The sequence below is a fragment of the Schistocerca cancellata genome, chromosome 2 (genome assembly GCF_023864275.1).
Source record: "Schistocerca cancellata isolate TAMUIC-IGC-003103 chromosome 2, iqSchCanc2.1, whole genome shotgun sequence".
Taxonomy (NCBI): Eukaryota; Metazoa; Arthropoda; class Insecta; order Orthoptera; family Acrididae; genus Schistocerca; species Schistocerca cancellata.
In genome coordinates this window covers 480,276,665-480,295,968 of record NC_064627.1, presented here as the reverse complement: position 1 = coordinate 480,295,968, position 19,304 = coordinate 480,276,665, and the positions used below count along the sequence as shown (strand labels likewise).

At 38.8% G+C, this 19,304-nt stretch overlaps 1 protein-coding gene across 1 annotated transcript in view; it reads left to right on the top strand.

Moving 5' to 3' along the window:
• Positions 1-8,840: 8,840 nt before the first annotated feature.
• The window catches only part of LOC126162005 (brachyurin-like), a 67,110-nt gene continuing 56,646 nt past the window's right edge, over positions 8,841-19,304 (top strand). The window contains exons 1-2 of the mRNA XM_049918227.1: positions 8,841-8,938; positions 12,269-12,335. Coding sequence (XP_049774184.1) covers positions 8,891-8,938; positions 12,269-12,335 — 115 coding nt within the window. The 5' untranslated portion in view covers positions 8,841-8,890. The remainder of the gene's footprint in view (positions 8,939-12,268; positions 12,336-19,304) is intronic.

Below are 19,304 nucleotides of genomic sequence, written 5' to 3'. Positions count from 1 at the left end.
GTGCATAGCCTATAATAAAATATTCATTGTTAATAATCATCAGCGCACGGCATGACTTCAATATCTCTCTGTATTACCTATAACAAAATATTCCTGGTTAAAATCTCTCTGCATCTGGAATATCTCGTCAGCTCTCGGCATGACCTGTAAAGCATTTATCCACATTTCTCCATATTCAATACTTATATTATAATTAAAACTACGATTATTTTGGTGAACTATGACAACAATGCTGCATGCACAGGTTAAAGAATACATCTAATTGCTACTACTGTATGAAAATTATTTGTACGTGTTATACATTTACATTTAAAGTAGTCCTGTTAATTGCTTCTCTTACCTTACAAAATGCGAAATAAATGTCCTGCGAGAACGCTTCTAAGACTGCTATTAGTGTTCAGTGTATTTACCTGCGGTCGAATCGAGGTGACCTGTTGTGCACGTAAATAACCCATTAGTAACGAAACTTCCTGGCAGATTAAAACTGTGTGCCCGACCGAGACTCGAACTCGGGACCTTTGCCTTTCACGGGCAGGTGCTCTACCATCTGAGCTACCGAAGCACGACTCACGCCCGGTACTCGCAGCTTTACTTCTGCCAGTAACTCGTCTCTTACCTTCCAAACTTTACAGAAGCTCTCCTGCGAACCCATTAGTAGCTCACTGTATTCGGGCTTGCTGGAATGTGTCAAAAAGCTCATTGTTATACTCTGTCAATATGTATCCCTGTAAGAAGGTTATCCTATTTTACGAATTTCTTTATGTTTGACATATGATGGTTTCCTCTCGATTTTTTTGTTCTGAATGTCTCGATGTGTACTACATTAGCGTGCTGAATATTTCGAATTCTGTATGGTCCTGCGTATAGAAGTTCAAATTTTTTGCATTGTTTCTTCCCTTTATGTGACAGATAATGGGTACGAACTAGTACCTTATCGCCAATCTCGTACTTACGTAATCTACTTATCTGCTTCTGCTGTCTCTTCCGACGATCTGCAGCTCGTTTAATGTTCGCTAGTGCCATGTCTATTATCTCACAATGACGAAGTCTACGCTTCTTTGGAAAAGTAATCATTTCAGTAAATTTATTCGGTGGGTCTTTATTCGTCAGTATTACAGTGGGCGAGAGTCGCTGACTCATTAGGTATTGCATTTATTACTTCCTGAAACTGTGAAATGTATTCGTCCCATATTGCATGCTTTCTGTGGCAATAAATTCTACAAAGTATCCCGATATCTTTCATTATTCTTTCTGACGGGTTAGAAGAACTGTGATATCTTGATATGTAAATTGGTGTTATGTTCTTACTCTCTAACATTTGTTTCCATATGTCTGACCAAAACTGTGGTCCATTATCTGAAATAACCTTATGTACATGCCCTACTATTGATAGAAAATCTCTTACAAATGCTCTTGATACTGATCTAGCTGTTGCTTTCCTTAGTGGAGAAAATGTTACAAATTTTGATGTCAGTTCTACGGTTACTAGAATATAACTATAACCTTTATTTGTTCTGGGGATTTGACCGAAAAGATCTACTGCTGCCATGTGTCTTAAGTTAACCGGTATCATGGGATACAGTGGTGGAATATGTGATACTGTAGATGATTTAGCTTTCTGACATATCTTGCAGGATGCTATAACTTAACGAATGTGTTTTTCCATATTGTTGAAGTGACAATTTTGTCGAAGAGTTAGAAAGCATTTCCTAGCTCCGTAATGTGCTTAGCTTAGGTGCGTATACCATATCAATTTGTTTCTGATCCCTTCTGGAATGCATAAAAGCCAATTGTTGCCGTCTGGGTACGAGCGAATAAACAGAATATTTTAATGTATAGTGTAATTATGTCTGATTTTTGCTTTGCTCTTGTCTCGTCAAAGCGTTACAATCTCTTTTAGTGTTTCATCTTTCTGCTGTTCTCTCTCTATGTCCTGTAATGCTGATGATATAAAGTTTTCGAAAGCTACTTGTTTGATATACATAATACTATGGTGGTTGTGGCAGAAGGTATTTTCTTTCTCTAGTCGTTTATGCTGAATAGGTCTCGATAGTGCGTCGGCAACAATATTCTGCGTGCCTGGAATGTGTACAATAGTAAAGTCGAACTCTTGTAGATATAATTTCCAAAGGCTTAATCTATCATGCCTAAGTTTTACTGATAATAAAAACTGGATTGCTCGGTGATCGGTATATACTGTGGTGTGTCTTCCATATACATAATGACGTAATCTCTTAAATGCCCATACTACACATAGCGTCTCTAATTCTGTTACAGAGTAATTGCGCTCTGCTGGAGAAAGTATCCTGCTTGCAAACACAATGTGTTTAACGATTGTCTTACCGTCCTCCTCTACTTCCTGGAAAATATGTACTCCTAGTGCTGTAGTTGAACTATTTCTTGCAATGGAAAGGTTTTGTGTTGGGTCAGGATGCAATAACAAACGTGCCCTTAGTAACGCTTCTTTCAAATTCTCGAGTTCAGCTTCAGCGTCTTCATTCCATGACCAAATTGTGTTTTTACTTGTGAGCTGGTATAGCAAGGGTGTGTCTAATGCTTTATAATGAATGAATTTTCTAAAATAATTAATAAGGCCTAAAAAGCTCCGAAGTTCCTTCTTATTTGTTGGCACGTTGATATCTTTCAATGCTTGCAATTTGTCGGAGTCTGGTGCAATACCTGTTTGTGAAATGATATGACCTAGAAATTTTATTGAGGCTTTTCGAAATTCAGATTTATGGAGGTTTATAGTTACACCGTTCTGCTCGAATGTATTCAGTAATTGTTGAAGGGCGTGGTCGTGCTGTCCCCAGTTTTCTGCTGCAATTAGAATGTCATCTACATATGCAGTAATTTTGTTTTTAAGATCCTGTGGGAGAATTGTATTCATGCCTCGTATAAAGGCTGCAGACGAAATAGTCTCCCAAACGGAAGTTTACAAAATTGGTAACATTCACCAAAGCAAAGGAATGCCGTATACTTTCGGCAATTTGGATGCAACTGGATTTGCCATAAACCTGATTTGAGATCGAGGGTGGTATATATAGAGGTGCCATGAAACTTTTGCAGTAACTCTTCTAACGTCTGTGGTCGGTCAGTTTCTGTAATGATTATTTTATTAACCTCACGTGAATCTAAAACTAAACGGAGTGATCCATCCTTATTTTCAACGATGTGTAATGGATTTATATATTGGCTTGCTGCTGGTTCAATTATAACCTGATTAGTCATTACTCGTAACTCTTTCTTAACTGCTTCTGTGTATATATGCGGGATTGGATATTGTTTTGCTTTGAAAGTATAGTGTGGTTTCACTTGAAATTCGTACATAAATCCTGTCATCGTTCCTGGAAGATTGTTAAAAACTGTTTTATGTTGCACAAGAATATTTTCTAATTCCGTGCGCTCTGTGTCGTCTTTTGGTGTACTGTCTCCAAACTTGCGTGTAACTGTCTCTAGTACATTATACTCCTGTTCCTCTGCCACGTCGTTATTATGTGTATTCGTGTATAGTGTGAGGTAACAATCGTTATCCTTAGAATCTGCAATAATCTCGATCCTGTGCAAATTTTGTTCTTCTGAGGATACTGTGTTTTGAAATCTCACTACCACTTCACTGTCTTCCTTCTGCAATGTTAGGCATGACAATTTAAAGTCAATCTCAGCGTCGTACTGTACGAGAAAATTCATTCCTAATATTATATCAGTTGTTAAATGTGGAACTATCCAGCAATTGCTGTGGAAAGTTTGCCCTGCAAAAACAAACGTTAATTTTGTCATTGTTTTGACTTCAATGATTTTTCCTGGAAATGCTCCCTTAACTTAAGTTTTGTGTAATGAGAATACTGGGTAATATCATTATTGCTATTGCATCTGTTAAATGTGTCTTCGTTAATTACGCACATTGGTGAGCCTGAATCAACTATTGCTAAAATATTTTGTGACTTTAAATTTATCTGGCTTATTGGGTGGCGGATAGTTTTCTGCATGATCGGTTTTTCGTGTAACAATGTGTCTCGCACATCATCGAATGTTATAGCATTCTCTATCGTTATCTTTTCTCTGTCCTTATCCATAGTGTCGTCATTTAGAGATTCATCACAGGCTATCTCTAGTCATAAATGTTCTGACACTTAATTTTCTGTCGGGGAGTGTTGTGTGTTTTCTATGAGCTGTACTGTTCTACCGTTTTGATTATTAGCGGTAGGTGGCGGATGAAATCTTGTGTCTGGTACATTCATACGATAACTTGGTTGTTGTGCACTTTTTTAATTTCTATGAAAATTATCATTGTAGAGTGCCCTTTGCGGTCAGTGTTCGTTTTCTCTCCTTCTGTCGTCATAACTGTGATTATACGGTAAGGCACGAGTGTTTCTCTGAAAAGGCTGTCTTCGTTCGTTTTGTGTATTTTGCGGCTGACCCATGTAATTGTTTGCACCTGTCGCATTTTCTTGGAGGTGAGTCATGTGAAAGTTTGACCGGTTCGGCATTTCCTGTCGTATATGTGTCGTGTTATTTGGATGGCTTTGTTGTTGTCTTGAATTGTAATGTACATTGTTATTATACTGCTGTTCATTGAATCCCTGTGTGATTTCTCCATTAAGGTTTTCATTTTCACTACGAAAGCGTTTATTATGATTGTTATTGCCAAATCGTGTTTGCTCAAAATTAGTATTGCTTGTCTGGTTTGCGTTATGTCATGAAAAGTTCTTATTAGCAAACGCATAATCTGCCTGGTGTACCTCTAGCAATTGCAGGATGTCTCTAAATGCGTACACGCTGTCCTTTTGCTGACCTGTTAATAATGACACTTTTAATGCTCTGGGGAGTTTTGAAATACACAGTTGTATTAATGTGACTTGACTGTATGGCTCATTGAGGTATTGATTTTGTTCAACCATATACTCGAAAAATTGTGTGATTGTTGGGAAAGTAGAATTCTCGAAATTTGGCAGATATGCTACTCTGTGTGATATCTGACCAATATGCTGCCAGAAATGCTTCCTGGAATGCTTCTACTGAAAAACACTGTCTAGCAATTGGCCGTATTCTTCTCGCTGATACCCCTTCAAGAAAACTAATAATAAATTCTAGCTTATGTTGAACTGGCCATGATGGTGGGAATGCCGCATTGAATTGTTGGATCCAGTCCAGTGGATGTATTTGCGTCCTGACGTTTTTAAATGTTTTAAACTTTCTCACTGAAAGGAAATGCTTGTGCTCGAAACCGTCAAGTCTTTGTGTGTAATTATTTTCATAATGTTGTGAATATGAATTTGTGTGTCTTTCTGCCTGGTTAAGATCTCTTACTCTCTGAAGTCTACCGACATTATATGTATTGTGCATCTGAGGCATGTCGTAATGGTGTGTGTTCTGTTGGAATTGATTGTTTGCAGTTGTTTCTTGTGTTTCAGCTATCCTTTGCTGTAAAGAATTGATTTTCGGATGTAACAAATTATTACGTGATTCTAGGTCTGCGATTGTTTGTTGCACATTTGTAATTTGCGTATCTTTACTATCAGAAATCTATTGACCTGAGACTGGTGTAGTGTCATTTGATTTACTGTCATTGGTAGTACCTAACAGGTCTATTCTTGTAGTGAGTTCGTTGATCTTTTCTGTCAATTCGTTTCGTAATTTACGATTACTTTTGGTTACTTTCTTAAAATCTGCTTTCAAATTTTCTGAGTCTTGATTGATTTCTATGTGTTCCATTTTGTCAGTTAGTGTCAGAACTTCTCCTGTTAATTTATCCTTAATATTCTGGATTTCAGTGTGTGTAGAAATTTTCGCCTCAGTTGTATGTGATTGGATTTTCGTGAGCCTCTCTTGTATTTGAATATTTGTCTCCTTAACCGTTTAGATTTCTTCCGAAATCGAGTGTATGTGATTGTCCACGTAAGTTTTTCCCTGAGCAAACACTTTCTTTTTGTCGTCCTGTCGCTGTTTATTAATTGTTTGTGATAGTTCTTTTCGTTCTTTATTCTGCGACCACATCAGTTTGCGGTGACGTGTCAAACAGTTTTCTGTGTGATTGTTAAAACGTTCATCAATGTGAGCGTTTTGTTTATAAAAGTTCTCTGTCATTGTTTCTCGTATGCTTACCGCGAATGCTTCTTGTTCATCTGGTATTTCTTGAATCTTGACGTGTAATTCTTGGTTTGATTTTTCAGCGACTGCTTGAATTTCTACTTTGATTTCGTGTTTTAGATTTTGGTACATTTTGTCTAATTTCTGATCTGTGTGTGTGCGTTCTGCCTTGATTTCGTGTTTTAGGTCTGCTGATTCTTGTGCCCTTCTGTTAAAGTTTTAATTCATGTCTTGTCTCATTTGTAGCAAAAATGCCATTATTGGATCCGTTTCGGATTGACTTCTGTGTGTATTTGTATTCGTTGTTAAAGGTTGTACATCTGTGTTCAATTTGAATATCCTCAGACGACTGTAATCGTGTCACCTCATCTGTGGCTACGGAATTTTTGTCAATAAAACTGTGGTATCTGTTACGCAGATTGTGTAGCTGTGTACCGTTTGAATCGGTTTCGGCACGTAATGGAGTCACACTGACTGCATTATAGTGGTTTCGTTACTGAAACTATTATGTCTGCTACGCGTAATTTGTGGCTGTGTAGCGTCTGTTGTATTTAAAAAGAAATTATTTTGCACTAATGTCTCATTATCAGTTGGCATATCTGAAGTTGATTGTTCGTCAAAAGATTCCATATTATTACTACTCTCGAATGTCTGTTCACCTAACGTTTCACTATCGGGTTTTTCACACGTATTATTTCTGTCTATTCCTGAAAAGAAATTCTCGTCAGTATTTTCTACACTTTTATCACTTTGAGAACGAGTAATTATTCTGTGAGACATGGTCTATAATTAGCACACGCAGCAAAATATATCACTGTTTAAAGCGGATTCAACACTGAACAAACACTTTTCAACGAAGAATCAATAGAGCAAACAGAATTGCCGATGGGCTGGAATTAAAGAGTCTTACCGATTGGATGTCGCTAAGTGAAACCTTCCAGTCTCCTCTATATCTCTTTTGTTATTGATAACCTTCCCTTTTACAATATACTATGAAACCTTTCCTTAGGATTTCTATCTCTTGCTTAATAATAACAAATGAAACCTTCCCTTTGAAATTTATTCTCTTTCTCAATCTTCGCATACAAATTTAATTGCTGCTTTTTAAAAGTGGTTTTCGGATTATTTCGACAAAACATAGAATGTGTCGTCGCCGTGTGGCCCTCAGTCGTTATCTGCAATAGCCCAAAACTGTTCCTTACCTTTTTTATTGTTACTGGATCGCCATCTGAGCGCTACATCGAACTGCGACATGAATATACTTACTCTGTTTTACTATACTCTATTATTTGCTGGTGGGCTTTCATAATAAGTGGCTATATTTATCACCAAAGCTGACGTTATTCTTTAATAGCAAAGCTGACGTTATTCTTTAATTAATTTGACTGAAGTTACGTAATTCATAGTTAAACTCTTTCTTGACAATAATAAAATTTTGCAAAGTTTTACGTTGATGGTTTTGGGATGGATTATAATTAGAAATGCAATATTGCTGGCAAAAGTTAATTATATTCTGCATGAAATGATTTTACAAACGTTCAAATGGGACTTACTTTTTACAATAATCTTACAACTAGCAATGCGCAAACATACCTTCAGTAGTCTTGAGTTTCTCAAAAAATTAATTCAATAATATTAGTTCCTCTTATTATAATAGTTAGCTGATGTCTCTGTACATCCGTTTATAACCTCCTGTAAATCATAGCTAGTGGCTGGCAGCCACACCGCTCCTCTCAACCTCTCGCTTCAGACCTGCTACCGACTCGCTTCACTTCTCGCTTACTACTGACTTCCTACGAACGCTAAAGTGCGGTCTCACCTGCCAACAATGCTTTCTGGTGCAGACAATCCCTGCTACCATTACAAAATGTATCAATGCGCGGTCTTTCCCGCTCTTTTCTTAAAATGTATCCATACGCGGTTTCTCCGTCCTTTTTAAAATTATATCAACAATACTTTGGTGCAGGCATTCCCTGCAACCACAATTATTTCCAACATGACAAATATTAATTATGCCTACTTAATCCTATTAATAAAAATATAGCCGGCCGTGGTGGCCAAGCGGTTAAAGGCGCTACAGTCTGGAACCGCGCGACCGCTACGGTCGCAGGTTCGAATCCTGCCTCGGGCATGGATGTGTGTGACGTCCTTAGGTTAATTAGGTTTAAGTAGTTCTAAGTTCTAGGGGACTGATGACCTTAGAAGTTAAGTCCCATAGTGCTCAGGGCCATTTGAACCATTTTTGAATAAAAATATAAACATCTTTCATTAATTGTGGTTTGACAATAGACAATAGAAATACACACTTCTTACAACATAACATCACATACTATGTCACATACCCTTATTCCTATGCTCCTGCCACTCTGGTTGCTTAAATTATTTGTTAGGTAGTATAAATTGTTTCTACACGTAGATTAGGCTGCTTAATGCATTGTTTGCTTATTAGGGAGGAGCCGGTTTCAAATCCCCGTCGGGCTGCCCCGATCAGGATGCTCCACGGTTTCTCTCAATCATAGCAAATGCATATCAAATACCAATGCTGTCGACTGTGTGCTAAACCAGTAAATCACTCCTTGTTCTTTCGATCCTGTACCACGACCTGTTATTTGGAAATCACTGTTATCTTCTCAATTTTACAGATATCAGAGCCCTCTGAGAGTTTCAAAGTCCGTTTTGTTAGCTTTATCTTGAAATCTGAATCTGAATTTGATAACTCATTTGTCAACAAGTCTGCACAATATCGAGTATAAAACGGAGCGATGCGTCTGATACTCATAGGTGCGGGTGGAAGACCACAATGAACGCGTTGGCTATATTGCTTTTTGCCGTGGCCGCTGCCGTTCAGGTAAAATGTGTTGCAGTCACGTTAGCACATATACTATAAGTGCAGCAAACAGACTGAGTCATTCAATGGCGATTTTGAACATTGTGTAGATTATTCTGAGGCTACCATCAATGCATTTACTGCTTTTAAGCAATCTTACCACCAAACGTACATCAGAGCTTATGTAGACTGGTTCAAACAATTAGACAATAGAACATTACACTGTAGTCGAAAAGCCAGTTGTGTACTGATCAGCTGTGCTGAAATGCGTCGATTTGACAATGGTTAAAGTTATACCTGGTATATTTTTTATAACAGGGTTTGATTTATACTCCCAAGTTATTTAGTAGCTATCCTAATTGATAATCTTATAATCAACGTAACTTCGCAATAAGATTCGTTGAATTTTAAATGAACTACATTGAGATTCACTGGTTAATGTCACATAAATCATACTGACGTGATAATCATAATAATAAGAATCTGTCAAAATATGCAAAATACGCAGTTCCATAAAAACACAGAGTTCAAAGATACACAGTGCATCAAATGATATAAAACTTGTTAAGGCTTTCGTGGCCACTTGTTGACAAACTGCCTATTGGCTTCTGTCTCGGGTTCTTCGGCCGACGTTCATCTAATGATTTTTCTGACGTTTCGCCAGCCACTCGTGCTGGCGAAACGTCAAAAAATCATTAGATGAACGTCGGCCGAAGAACCCGAGACAGAAGCCAATAGGCAGTTTGTCAAATGATATAAATTTCTCAAAGAGCTAATGTGCTTGCCAGGAAACATCTATGACTATAGAATTTTGTTCATCTAAGCCAGAACTGCAAATACTGATCTATACTTTACGAATTTAATTTAAAAGTCTTAAGTAAGAGAAAATGTAGCTTAGCTTACGGAAGTATTATCCTTTTTCTAGTTAGGTCATATATAATGCAATTTTTTTATCTTTTTTCTCCAACTTCCTGAAGTAATTCACGTTCTAAATATTAAAATACCACATCATATGAACAGAGCAGACTTTGTTGTGTACAAAGTCCAGAATCAATGTCTATGATAAAGAATGGAAACATGCGTGAATCTACAGCGACAATGTAATATGTAAATATCGAGTATTTCTGAACGTGGTACAATTTTTAACATGTTCAATAATTTCCGAAAATTTTATTGTTATTATTATTTTAATTTTTCAAACTTCTCCAATAAATTTCGCTGTTTATTAGCAGCAAATTGTGTGAATAAACTATGTATTCTATCGCAAATAATTTGTTAGAATGTAGTGATTCAGGTAGTTGAGTAACTTTAGTAGCACATCAGTTCGAAGAGAACTGAATGAAAGCTTACAGACTTTATAAGCACACTAACAAAATTTGTAATGTAAACCATTTCATATGTTGTCATAATCTTCACAACATAACACCTGATTAATGAATGCTAAGTTTCTATTGAATGTTTTTAAGCATATGTCCTAACTAATCATATTACATCCGTCATGCAGGCAAAGGTGCAATCCCCGCTCTCCCATTTTATAATTGAGTAATTCTGTTTAATTACATTTCATGACTGCCATCAATCAATAGCCTGAAGGAAATGTTCTGAGCATTGCAGGCCCTTTGCTCCCCTAAAAGACAAAGTTTCGACTGGGTATCCACAATCACTGCCATTCCGCACTTGTTAATACGTTTTGTACATTAGATCTGCTATTATTACTTCATGAGAGCTTCAGTACAGTATTAATTTCAGTTACTTTAGGCTCCGTCATGTTTGTGTGGAGCTTCACATCCTTTGAAGATTTATCTGGTAATACAAAGTGATGAACCAACCACATCAATTTTAATGATTTTGTGTGGACAATTTACTCATAGTGATTACTGTTTTAACTTCATTAATTCTGGTTGTTTATGGACATGTACATTGGTAATGCATGTAACTCGCAACAAATTGTAAAATAATTTGTCACCACAGACGCGATCTTGCTCGATTCTAGTTCAGTATTAATACATGAAAGAATTTGCTGCCTTAGTTGATTACTTGAAAACTAGCTGTTTCCTCTGCCTGTGCTTGCATATCAGTAGTTTTGTTAGGATGAGTGATAGTGAGTAAGCTACTGTACATGAAATAACCTCAGCTGCCCTCACGTGTCTGCTTGTTTGGGTAAGTTTAGCTCAGGATGTGTGCCATACACGCCGTCCCTAACCCCCTCCCTCCATCACATCCGCTATTCCAGTTCACAACAAGGCTGCACGCACACAGCATTGTTGCTGAGTGTTGCAGACGTGTTCCATCCGTTATTTCATGATTTTAGGTGCAGCCTTTTTTTATTTTCTAAAATATCCTGTGTTCTTCCTCGAGATTAAAGCTGTCTCTATATCACATTTTATGGTTCAGCAGTTTAGTCGTGAAACCATAACTCAGATACTTTCGCCCATATTACGGTACATCACGGATTAAAAACATTGAAGATTGTGCAAGCATTCTCTACGTTACATTGAATCGTATTTCGTAAAACATACCAACCAAAAAAAGCATTTTCTCAAGTACAATAAAGTTCACAAGTCAAAGATTAAACAGCTTTTTCAAAGAGCAAATATTTTCTCCTAATTCACTTGATATTCCTCAAATCAATAAATTTCTTAAATTACACACTTTTTTAATAGTATCCTGCGTTCTTCCATAGCGTTCAAGCTATCTCTGTACCAAATATAATCAAAATCGAATCAGCGCTTAAGTCGTGGAAAAGTAACAGACAAACACCCTTTCGCATTTACAGCACCTTAAATAACGATATTTTTTCTTGATCCGATTTGACAGAACATAGCCTGTATGTAGCCGCAGTCTACGCTCAAGCTACCTGTGAAAACCCCACTAAAATTCGTCTTTAAAATAGAGAGACAGCCACAACGGTTTTACAGCATCATTATTAGTATAGTTACAGATATTAAATTACGATATTTTTTCTTGATCCGCTTTGACAGAACATAACTTGTATGTAGCCGCTGTCAACGGTCAAGTTACCTGTGAAAACCCCACTAAAATTCGTCTTTAAAATAAAGAGACAACCACAACGGTTTTACAGCATCATTATTAGTATAGTTACAGATATTAAATTACGATACTTTTTTTTGATACGATTTGACAGAACATAGCCTGTATGTTGTCGCAGTCTACGCTCAAGTTACCTGTGAAAACCCCACTAAAATTCGTCTTTAAAATAGAGAGACAGCCATAACGGTTTTACAGCATCATTATTAGTATAGATACAGATATAGAAGATGACGTATTTTCGACGTGTGGTTTTGCTGAACACGATGTCAACAAAAATGTATAACATTCCTTTGTTGACAGGCGCTGCCCCAGTATGCGACGCTACAGCGCAATCTTACACCAATGGTGAAGACAAAGCCACTTGTGCGTAAGTATTTCTATAATGTACGAGTACCAGAGAAAAATTATGTTTCACAGCAGTATTTAATTCACTCTTACTTAATCCTCGAATCCGTGACATTTTATAACTGGTTGCTTACTTATTGGCGACCTTTAAATCCGCGTATCATAGAATACGTATTTCTCGTAGCAGCAGAGTCATACGTCGCAAATTGTGTGTCATTGCTTAACGCCATATTGTGTCTATCACTATTTAGCTGTTGTACATCTTTCTGTTCTGAAATGATACGATGTTCTAAATCATATTTGTTGAAACTAACATAAATTTTAAAATTATCTGCATATACACTAGTTCAGTACATAAAATCTCCTTTAAGTCTTTTCTGCCTGGTCATTCTAGCAAACGTTCTTTGCATACGTGTTATTCATGTCCAAGGTCTTATACAAAGTACCTATGAATTACTGTAGAATCTTCGCACGCTGCTACCTGCCTCCCTACATTATCGATCAGTTGTTATTTCCGCCAAGTCCTCTGAGCGGAAAACACAGTGTGGCAAACGTCTGCGGCACATGTGTAGTATCCTGGTGGCTATAGTACTATAAGTAAAAGCTGGGGGCTCTATCCTCACAACAAGAGACATATGCTATGATGACAGGCCCTTGATAGAAACAAAAAGTACAACAGTGAACACAATGTGGAGCAAGGATTTTCTGCGACATATGTAAGAAGAAACTGAGAAAAACAAACAAACTCTGGACAACGCTTACAAAATGATAATATAAGAAGTGTGGGGAATGGATAAGTCGTACTATTGTTTTACTACGTACTTGACGCTGCGGTATGACGTGGTAAGCGCGTTCGGTCATTGAGAACGGAAAAAAATTCATCTCCTTCAGGAACTACATCGTCTGATCCCTCCGAGACGATTGATCTCTTGTCCACCATCAAGCGAAAACTCTGTGCTTATTTGGCTGTTAGGTTAAATGTTTCTATTAGTTACCGATTAATACAGGTGCCATCTTCGTCAACTCGGAATGCGCCCTTCTTACATAACATACTGATAGCCATGTATGAAGGCAAATGCAGTGTTTCTTGACTTCAGAAATGCTTCCTGCTCATTACTACACAAACAGTTACTAACGAAATTGCTATTGTATAGGATATAAAGTGAAACTCGTATCTTGTTTGAGAATTTGCTGGTCTAAGGCGCGGCAGTCTCGGACTGTGCGGCTGGTCACGGCGGAGGTTCGAGTCCTCCCTCGGGCATGGGTGTGTGTGTTTGTCCTTAGGATAATTTAGCTTAAGTAGTGTGTAAGCGTAGGGACTGATGACCTTAGCAGTTAAGTCCCATAAAATTTCACACACATTTGAACATTTTTTGAGAATTTGTTAGTATGGAGGGCACATCATGTTACCCTAACAGGACAGTCATTTATAGACGTAGAACTCCAAGCATGCCGCAGGGAAGTGCGTGGAAACCATTACTGTTAATATTGTTATATTAATTACCTGGCAGTCAAATTTAAGAGTTATCTCAGATTTATGTAGATGGTATACTTACCTTCAATGAAGTACAGTGTGGAAAATGCCGCACAAAATCATGTCAGATATTAATAAGACTTCAAACCTGTGCTAAAATCGGAACCTTAAATGTTCAGAACGTTGAAATTGGGAATTTTACAAAATGGGAACAGGTAGTATAAATATAGGGTCCGGCAAAAAGACCTCCTGTTTTTGCAGACGCCACTGTGTGAGTTGTCATGGGGTTGCTGATGTGGACGAGGTATCGATCAGTAGCGTACATGCCATTTTCAGCAGGCGCCTTCTCTCTTCTAGAGGAGAAATCGCCTGCCCCCTATTTCACCTGATTTGTTACCTTCTGATTCTTTTTTTCCTTTGTGGACACTTGGAGGCTGAAGTGCACAAACATATACCCACAACTCTGCAAGCACGGAAGGAGGCAATCACCCAGGAAGTGGCTGCCATTACACCGGCAATGACACGAAAATGGACAGCTCCTGAAAAAGGCTTCTTTAATGTGTCAGCAATGGAAGACGACACGTCCTAACTTAAAATGGCATAGTATTTGTTCTTCACAAATAAAACTCCATATCTTTCTTTCTTTGTTTGTATCCATCTTTTGAAATACGGGAGGACTTTTTATCAGATCCTGTGCAATATCAGTGACTCATGATCGGAACCAATAAACTCATACAAATATATGGGCGTAACAGTTTGCGAGTTGTTAAAAAAAATCATCGTATAGGCTCAGTTGTAAGTAAAACAGGTGTTCGATCCTGCAATATCACTCAAGTGTGTCGGACCAATATCACATGGCACTGAGAAGGGGTGTATGCCACTTGGAACGCACTGCAGGTCGTATTTCCACAAAGCAACAGGAAGTTGTATACAACTGGAACTAAGTATTCGCCTCAAGATATGTAAGGCAGTTCAAGTACTTTTAATAACTGCTTAAATTGAATGTCATATAAGAAAGAAAAACACCCAAAACTCTTACAGACTGGTCCTTCATTTGTTGAACATCTCCACTAGTCTCGCAACAGATGACTTACTGGCAGTTTTTGATCTTTACCACTAGGGCAGCTCAGGGTTAAGGAAGTTACGTACTTCTGGCAGGCCCTGTCGCAGAATTATATGTCTATGACCTACGGTAGTGAAGCGCGACACCGCCACTTCTCTAGGACCGGAGTTCTAGGCAACCCATAGCAGCCCCTAACTATTCCGCATCCACATGCGTCAGCCATTAGAGTGGATGACGGGCGAGCTAGCGCCATCATCAGCAGCCCCTCTGAGATTAACCAGTGGGATTTAACGGATCCGCCAGCCCAGTCCCACAGCTTGCTCTTGGTGGGAGACTCACATTGTTCTCAAAGCTATCATTCATTCTGCTGGTTCTGCCATAGATGCCACGTTGTTACTACATATCGACGGTTTCTGGTCGTCTTCTGAGCAGGAATTAATTATTGCGTCGATGAATCAGCACTTGCACGTACACTTGGACATTCTCTTAATGTGTTTCTACAGTGAGGTGACTCATTCGGTACGTCCTAATATCGAGTTGCCCAGCGTAGTGAAGCAACAAGTCGTTGTAAGTCCAATGAAGAAATATTGAGCTATACTGCCTCCATAGCCATTCATAATTGCGAAAGAGTTGACAGTGCAGGATTTTGTACACGTACTGACATCTCTATTATGCTATAAATATTGTATGGGGTTCATGTCGGGAATTCTAAGTGGCCAAATCATTCGCCCGAGTTGTCCAGAATGTTCTTCACACCAGTCGCGAACAACTGTGGCCCGGTGACGTAGGGCATTGTCATCCATGAAAATTCTATCGTTCTTTGGGAACGTGAAGTATATGTATGGTTGCAAGTGGCCTCCAAGTAGCCGAATATAATCTTTTCAAGCCAATATCGATTCAGTTGAATCAGAGGACGCAGTCCATTCCATGCAAACACAGCCTATACTACTGTGGAACCACCATCACTTCCACTGTGCCTTATTGACAACCTGGGTCCATGAGTTCGTCCAGCCTGTACCATACTCGAACCGCACCAACCTATATGATCACGAGCGCAGGAAAGGCGCTGCAGGCGATATCACACTGTTGGAGAAGGCTCTCGAATCGGTCGACTGCTGCCATAACCCAATAACGCCGTATTTCGCCGCACTGCCCTAACAAACACGTTCGTCGTACGTCCCACATTGATCTCTGCGCTTATTTCACACATTGTTGCTTGTCTGCTAGCACTGACCACTCTATGCAAACGCTACTGTTCTCGGTCCTTAAGTGAAGGCCGTCAGCAACTGCGCTGTCCATGGTGAGAGCCAATGCCTGAAGTTTGGTATTCTCGTCACACTTTAACACTGTGGATCTCGGAATATTTACTTCCCTGACGATTTCAGGAATGGAACGTCCGATGCGTCTAGCTGCAACTAACATTCCGCTTTGGAAATTTGTTACTTCTGTCATGCGGCCATAATCATGTCGGAAGCATTTTCACATGAATCGCTTGAGTGTAAATGACATCTCCCCCAATGCCTTCTGCGCGCTGTACTACCGCCATCTGTATATATGTGCACATCGCTGTCGCATGACCTGTATCACCTCGCCGCACTTCCTAATGGCCGAGCGGTTGTAAGCGCTTCAATGCAGAACCGCGCTGCTGCTACGGTCGCAGGTTCGAATCCTGCCTCTGGCATGGTTGTGTGTGTTGTCCTTAGGTTAGTTAGATTTAAATAGTTCTAAGTTCTAGGGGACTGATGACCACAGATGTTAAGTCCCATAGTGCTTGGAGCCATTTGAATTTTTGCACTACCTAAATATTACCTAAGTTCCCTCCAGGATACTTTAATCGCTACTTAATTCACCAGGTTCCATTTGTGTTTTTCTCTAACAATGTCACTTAATGTACGAATGCCTGTTAGTTGTGTCGTGGCCGCTACGGTCGCAGGTTTGAGTCCTGCCTCGGGCATGGATGTGTGTGATGTCCTTAGGTTAGTTAGGTTTAAGTAGCTCTAAGTTCTAGGGGACTGATGACCTTAGAAGTTAAGTCCCATAGTGCTCAGAGCCATTTGAACCATTTGTTAGTTGTGTTGGATAGAGAATCATGTCCGTATTGGATTTGTTTGACTAATAAAAGCACATCTGTAGTTGCATGGTTGCCTTACTTCAAATGCACGACAGGTTTCGTAACGTTAGTTACATCATCAGGTGAAGTCCTGAATATAAAGAGACAGTGAAATAATCCTGGAAGTGACAACCTTGGATAAAAAGAACGTCGGATGTTTACCAAAAGCGGCTGAATACAAGTAATACAAAATATGGCAATGACAATATTTATCATTACAACATGATGCTGGAGGATATTTTAAATTTTACTGTATTTTAAAAGTTATGGCGTACGCCACTATAAATTAATTTAAAAGGCGGGTCAATAGACGGAACTTAAAAAAAGATTATGTATCAGTTACGAGCATCCATTCATCTATTTCTGAAAATATATAATATAATTTGGGACGTGTTGTGGTACTGACCCACTCTCTTTGCCGCTCATGCACTTTACCTAATTTTAGCACTAGCTGGTTGTTATTTATCGTCCAGTAATGTCTCCCGCCTTGGAAAGATTCCCCTCGCGAAGCCAATAAATAGGACATTTGTAACCGACAGTAGTGTCTGTTGTGCTCACGCCTATAATGCGTTCACCTTGATTGAACCCGATGCAAACATTACAATATGTATTCTTCCGAGTTTGCTGGCACCTCATTAGATTTCATTTCACGTGGAGGGGAAGCCAAGCTGTCTGCAGTCAGACACGATAATAAGGATCTGTACGTTTTATGCTGCAGATTACGCGCACATCGACTCAGCGATAATACCGGACAACAGTTTTGCCTGTACATTTAACTTCTACAGCACTGGCTAGCCAGCTGGTCCCACTAACCTAATGTGATGTGAACAGTTGCAGCTAAGACCTAAAACCAGACGACAGGGAAACCATATAGCTTCGAATGTTATTTAATTTTTAAACCGAATTAAAACAAATATTCGGCAAAACTCGGTAACTATGCTCCTAAGGGGACTAAACTGAAAACATAACATGACCTCGTTTTTAACTGGCATAGTACTGTAATTAAAAACAAGAGTGATGAAAATTGCTGATCTAAACTACGAGCAGTCTTTCTGAGTGAGCTATGACGTAAAAGCAAATCGCAGGGATTTCATACAAACGTTGAATATTGAAGCCGCAGACGGTATTATTTATGATCGGTCGTATACATTTCAGTGCTGGAACGGACATCTGCTACGTTGATAACGAGGCGAGCAACAACAAAATCCTCAAAGCCACCCAAGTGCCACATTTTCTCCTGGTCTTTTATGATATATCGTTCTAGTTTCCACCAGAAACATGGAAAATGTTTTTCGTGGCATCGAGCGCACCATACAAATGCTGCTTTTTTACAGTTTCTATCGTACAACTGCAGTTTAAGCCAGATAGAATGGATCTGAAACCTAATTAAGGCATTTGTTGCGAGAAATAACAATGCATTTAAGCTGCCAGGCGTACTAGAACTAATGGCTCATGTGAGACCACATTTGTGATATAAAACAATGAAGGTAGTCTAGATAAAGAGTACATTTACGTTTTTCGCAAAAATTTAATTGTTAACAATTCTTTATAAAATGCCGATGGTTAAGAAATTACATTTGCAGTGAAAACTGGAATTTTGCGTGTGATAGGTAATTAGAAAGAAGAAGACTTGCATTACTTATAAAAAATGATGATTAGATATGTTGTAGGTAGTATACATTTGACGCATTTTATGTTTAAAAGATGTAGATATTCGAACTAAACAAAAAAGAAAGAAAAAGAAAAGAAGACTCCACCGAAACTGGAACCAAAGGTCTACACAATATCCAGTTACCGTTGTCCCGCGCCACCGATTAAACCAAACATCTCACTTATCTCAAGCCCTTAATGTCAGTAAATACAAGTTCTCCAGAAACTTAATAGCCGATTTTTTTTCTGTAATGTTGTGAAAAATGGGGAGAACAACTAGTTTCTCGTTAGGGAGCGGGAAGCGGCGCCAGCCATTTCCACAGTACGTGTTAACAGCTCGACAATCGGAGTCCAAGTGGCGTTTAGGTGCACGGCGACCGTAGACGTTTTCTTAAATAAAAGCTACATAGCGAAAGGATGATTAACAATAACATTGATGGCTGGTAACTAGAATACTAATGATATGTAATATATACTGTAATGGTAAGTTACAAATTATTGTTCCATATCCGGCGGCACTGAATGTTAGGGTCGCACAAAGAGCTTCAAGATTGCAGCAAGGAAGTGGAATCCAGAGGGAACGGACGTGGATACTCGTTGGAGTGTCAAAAACGCAGTTGAAAGCAAGGGAACTGCTCCAGATAAGCGTATGGTTAGAGTTTAAAGAAATCTGTCTACGCAAAGAATATGCATC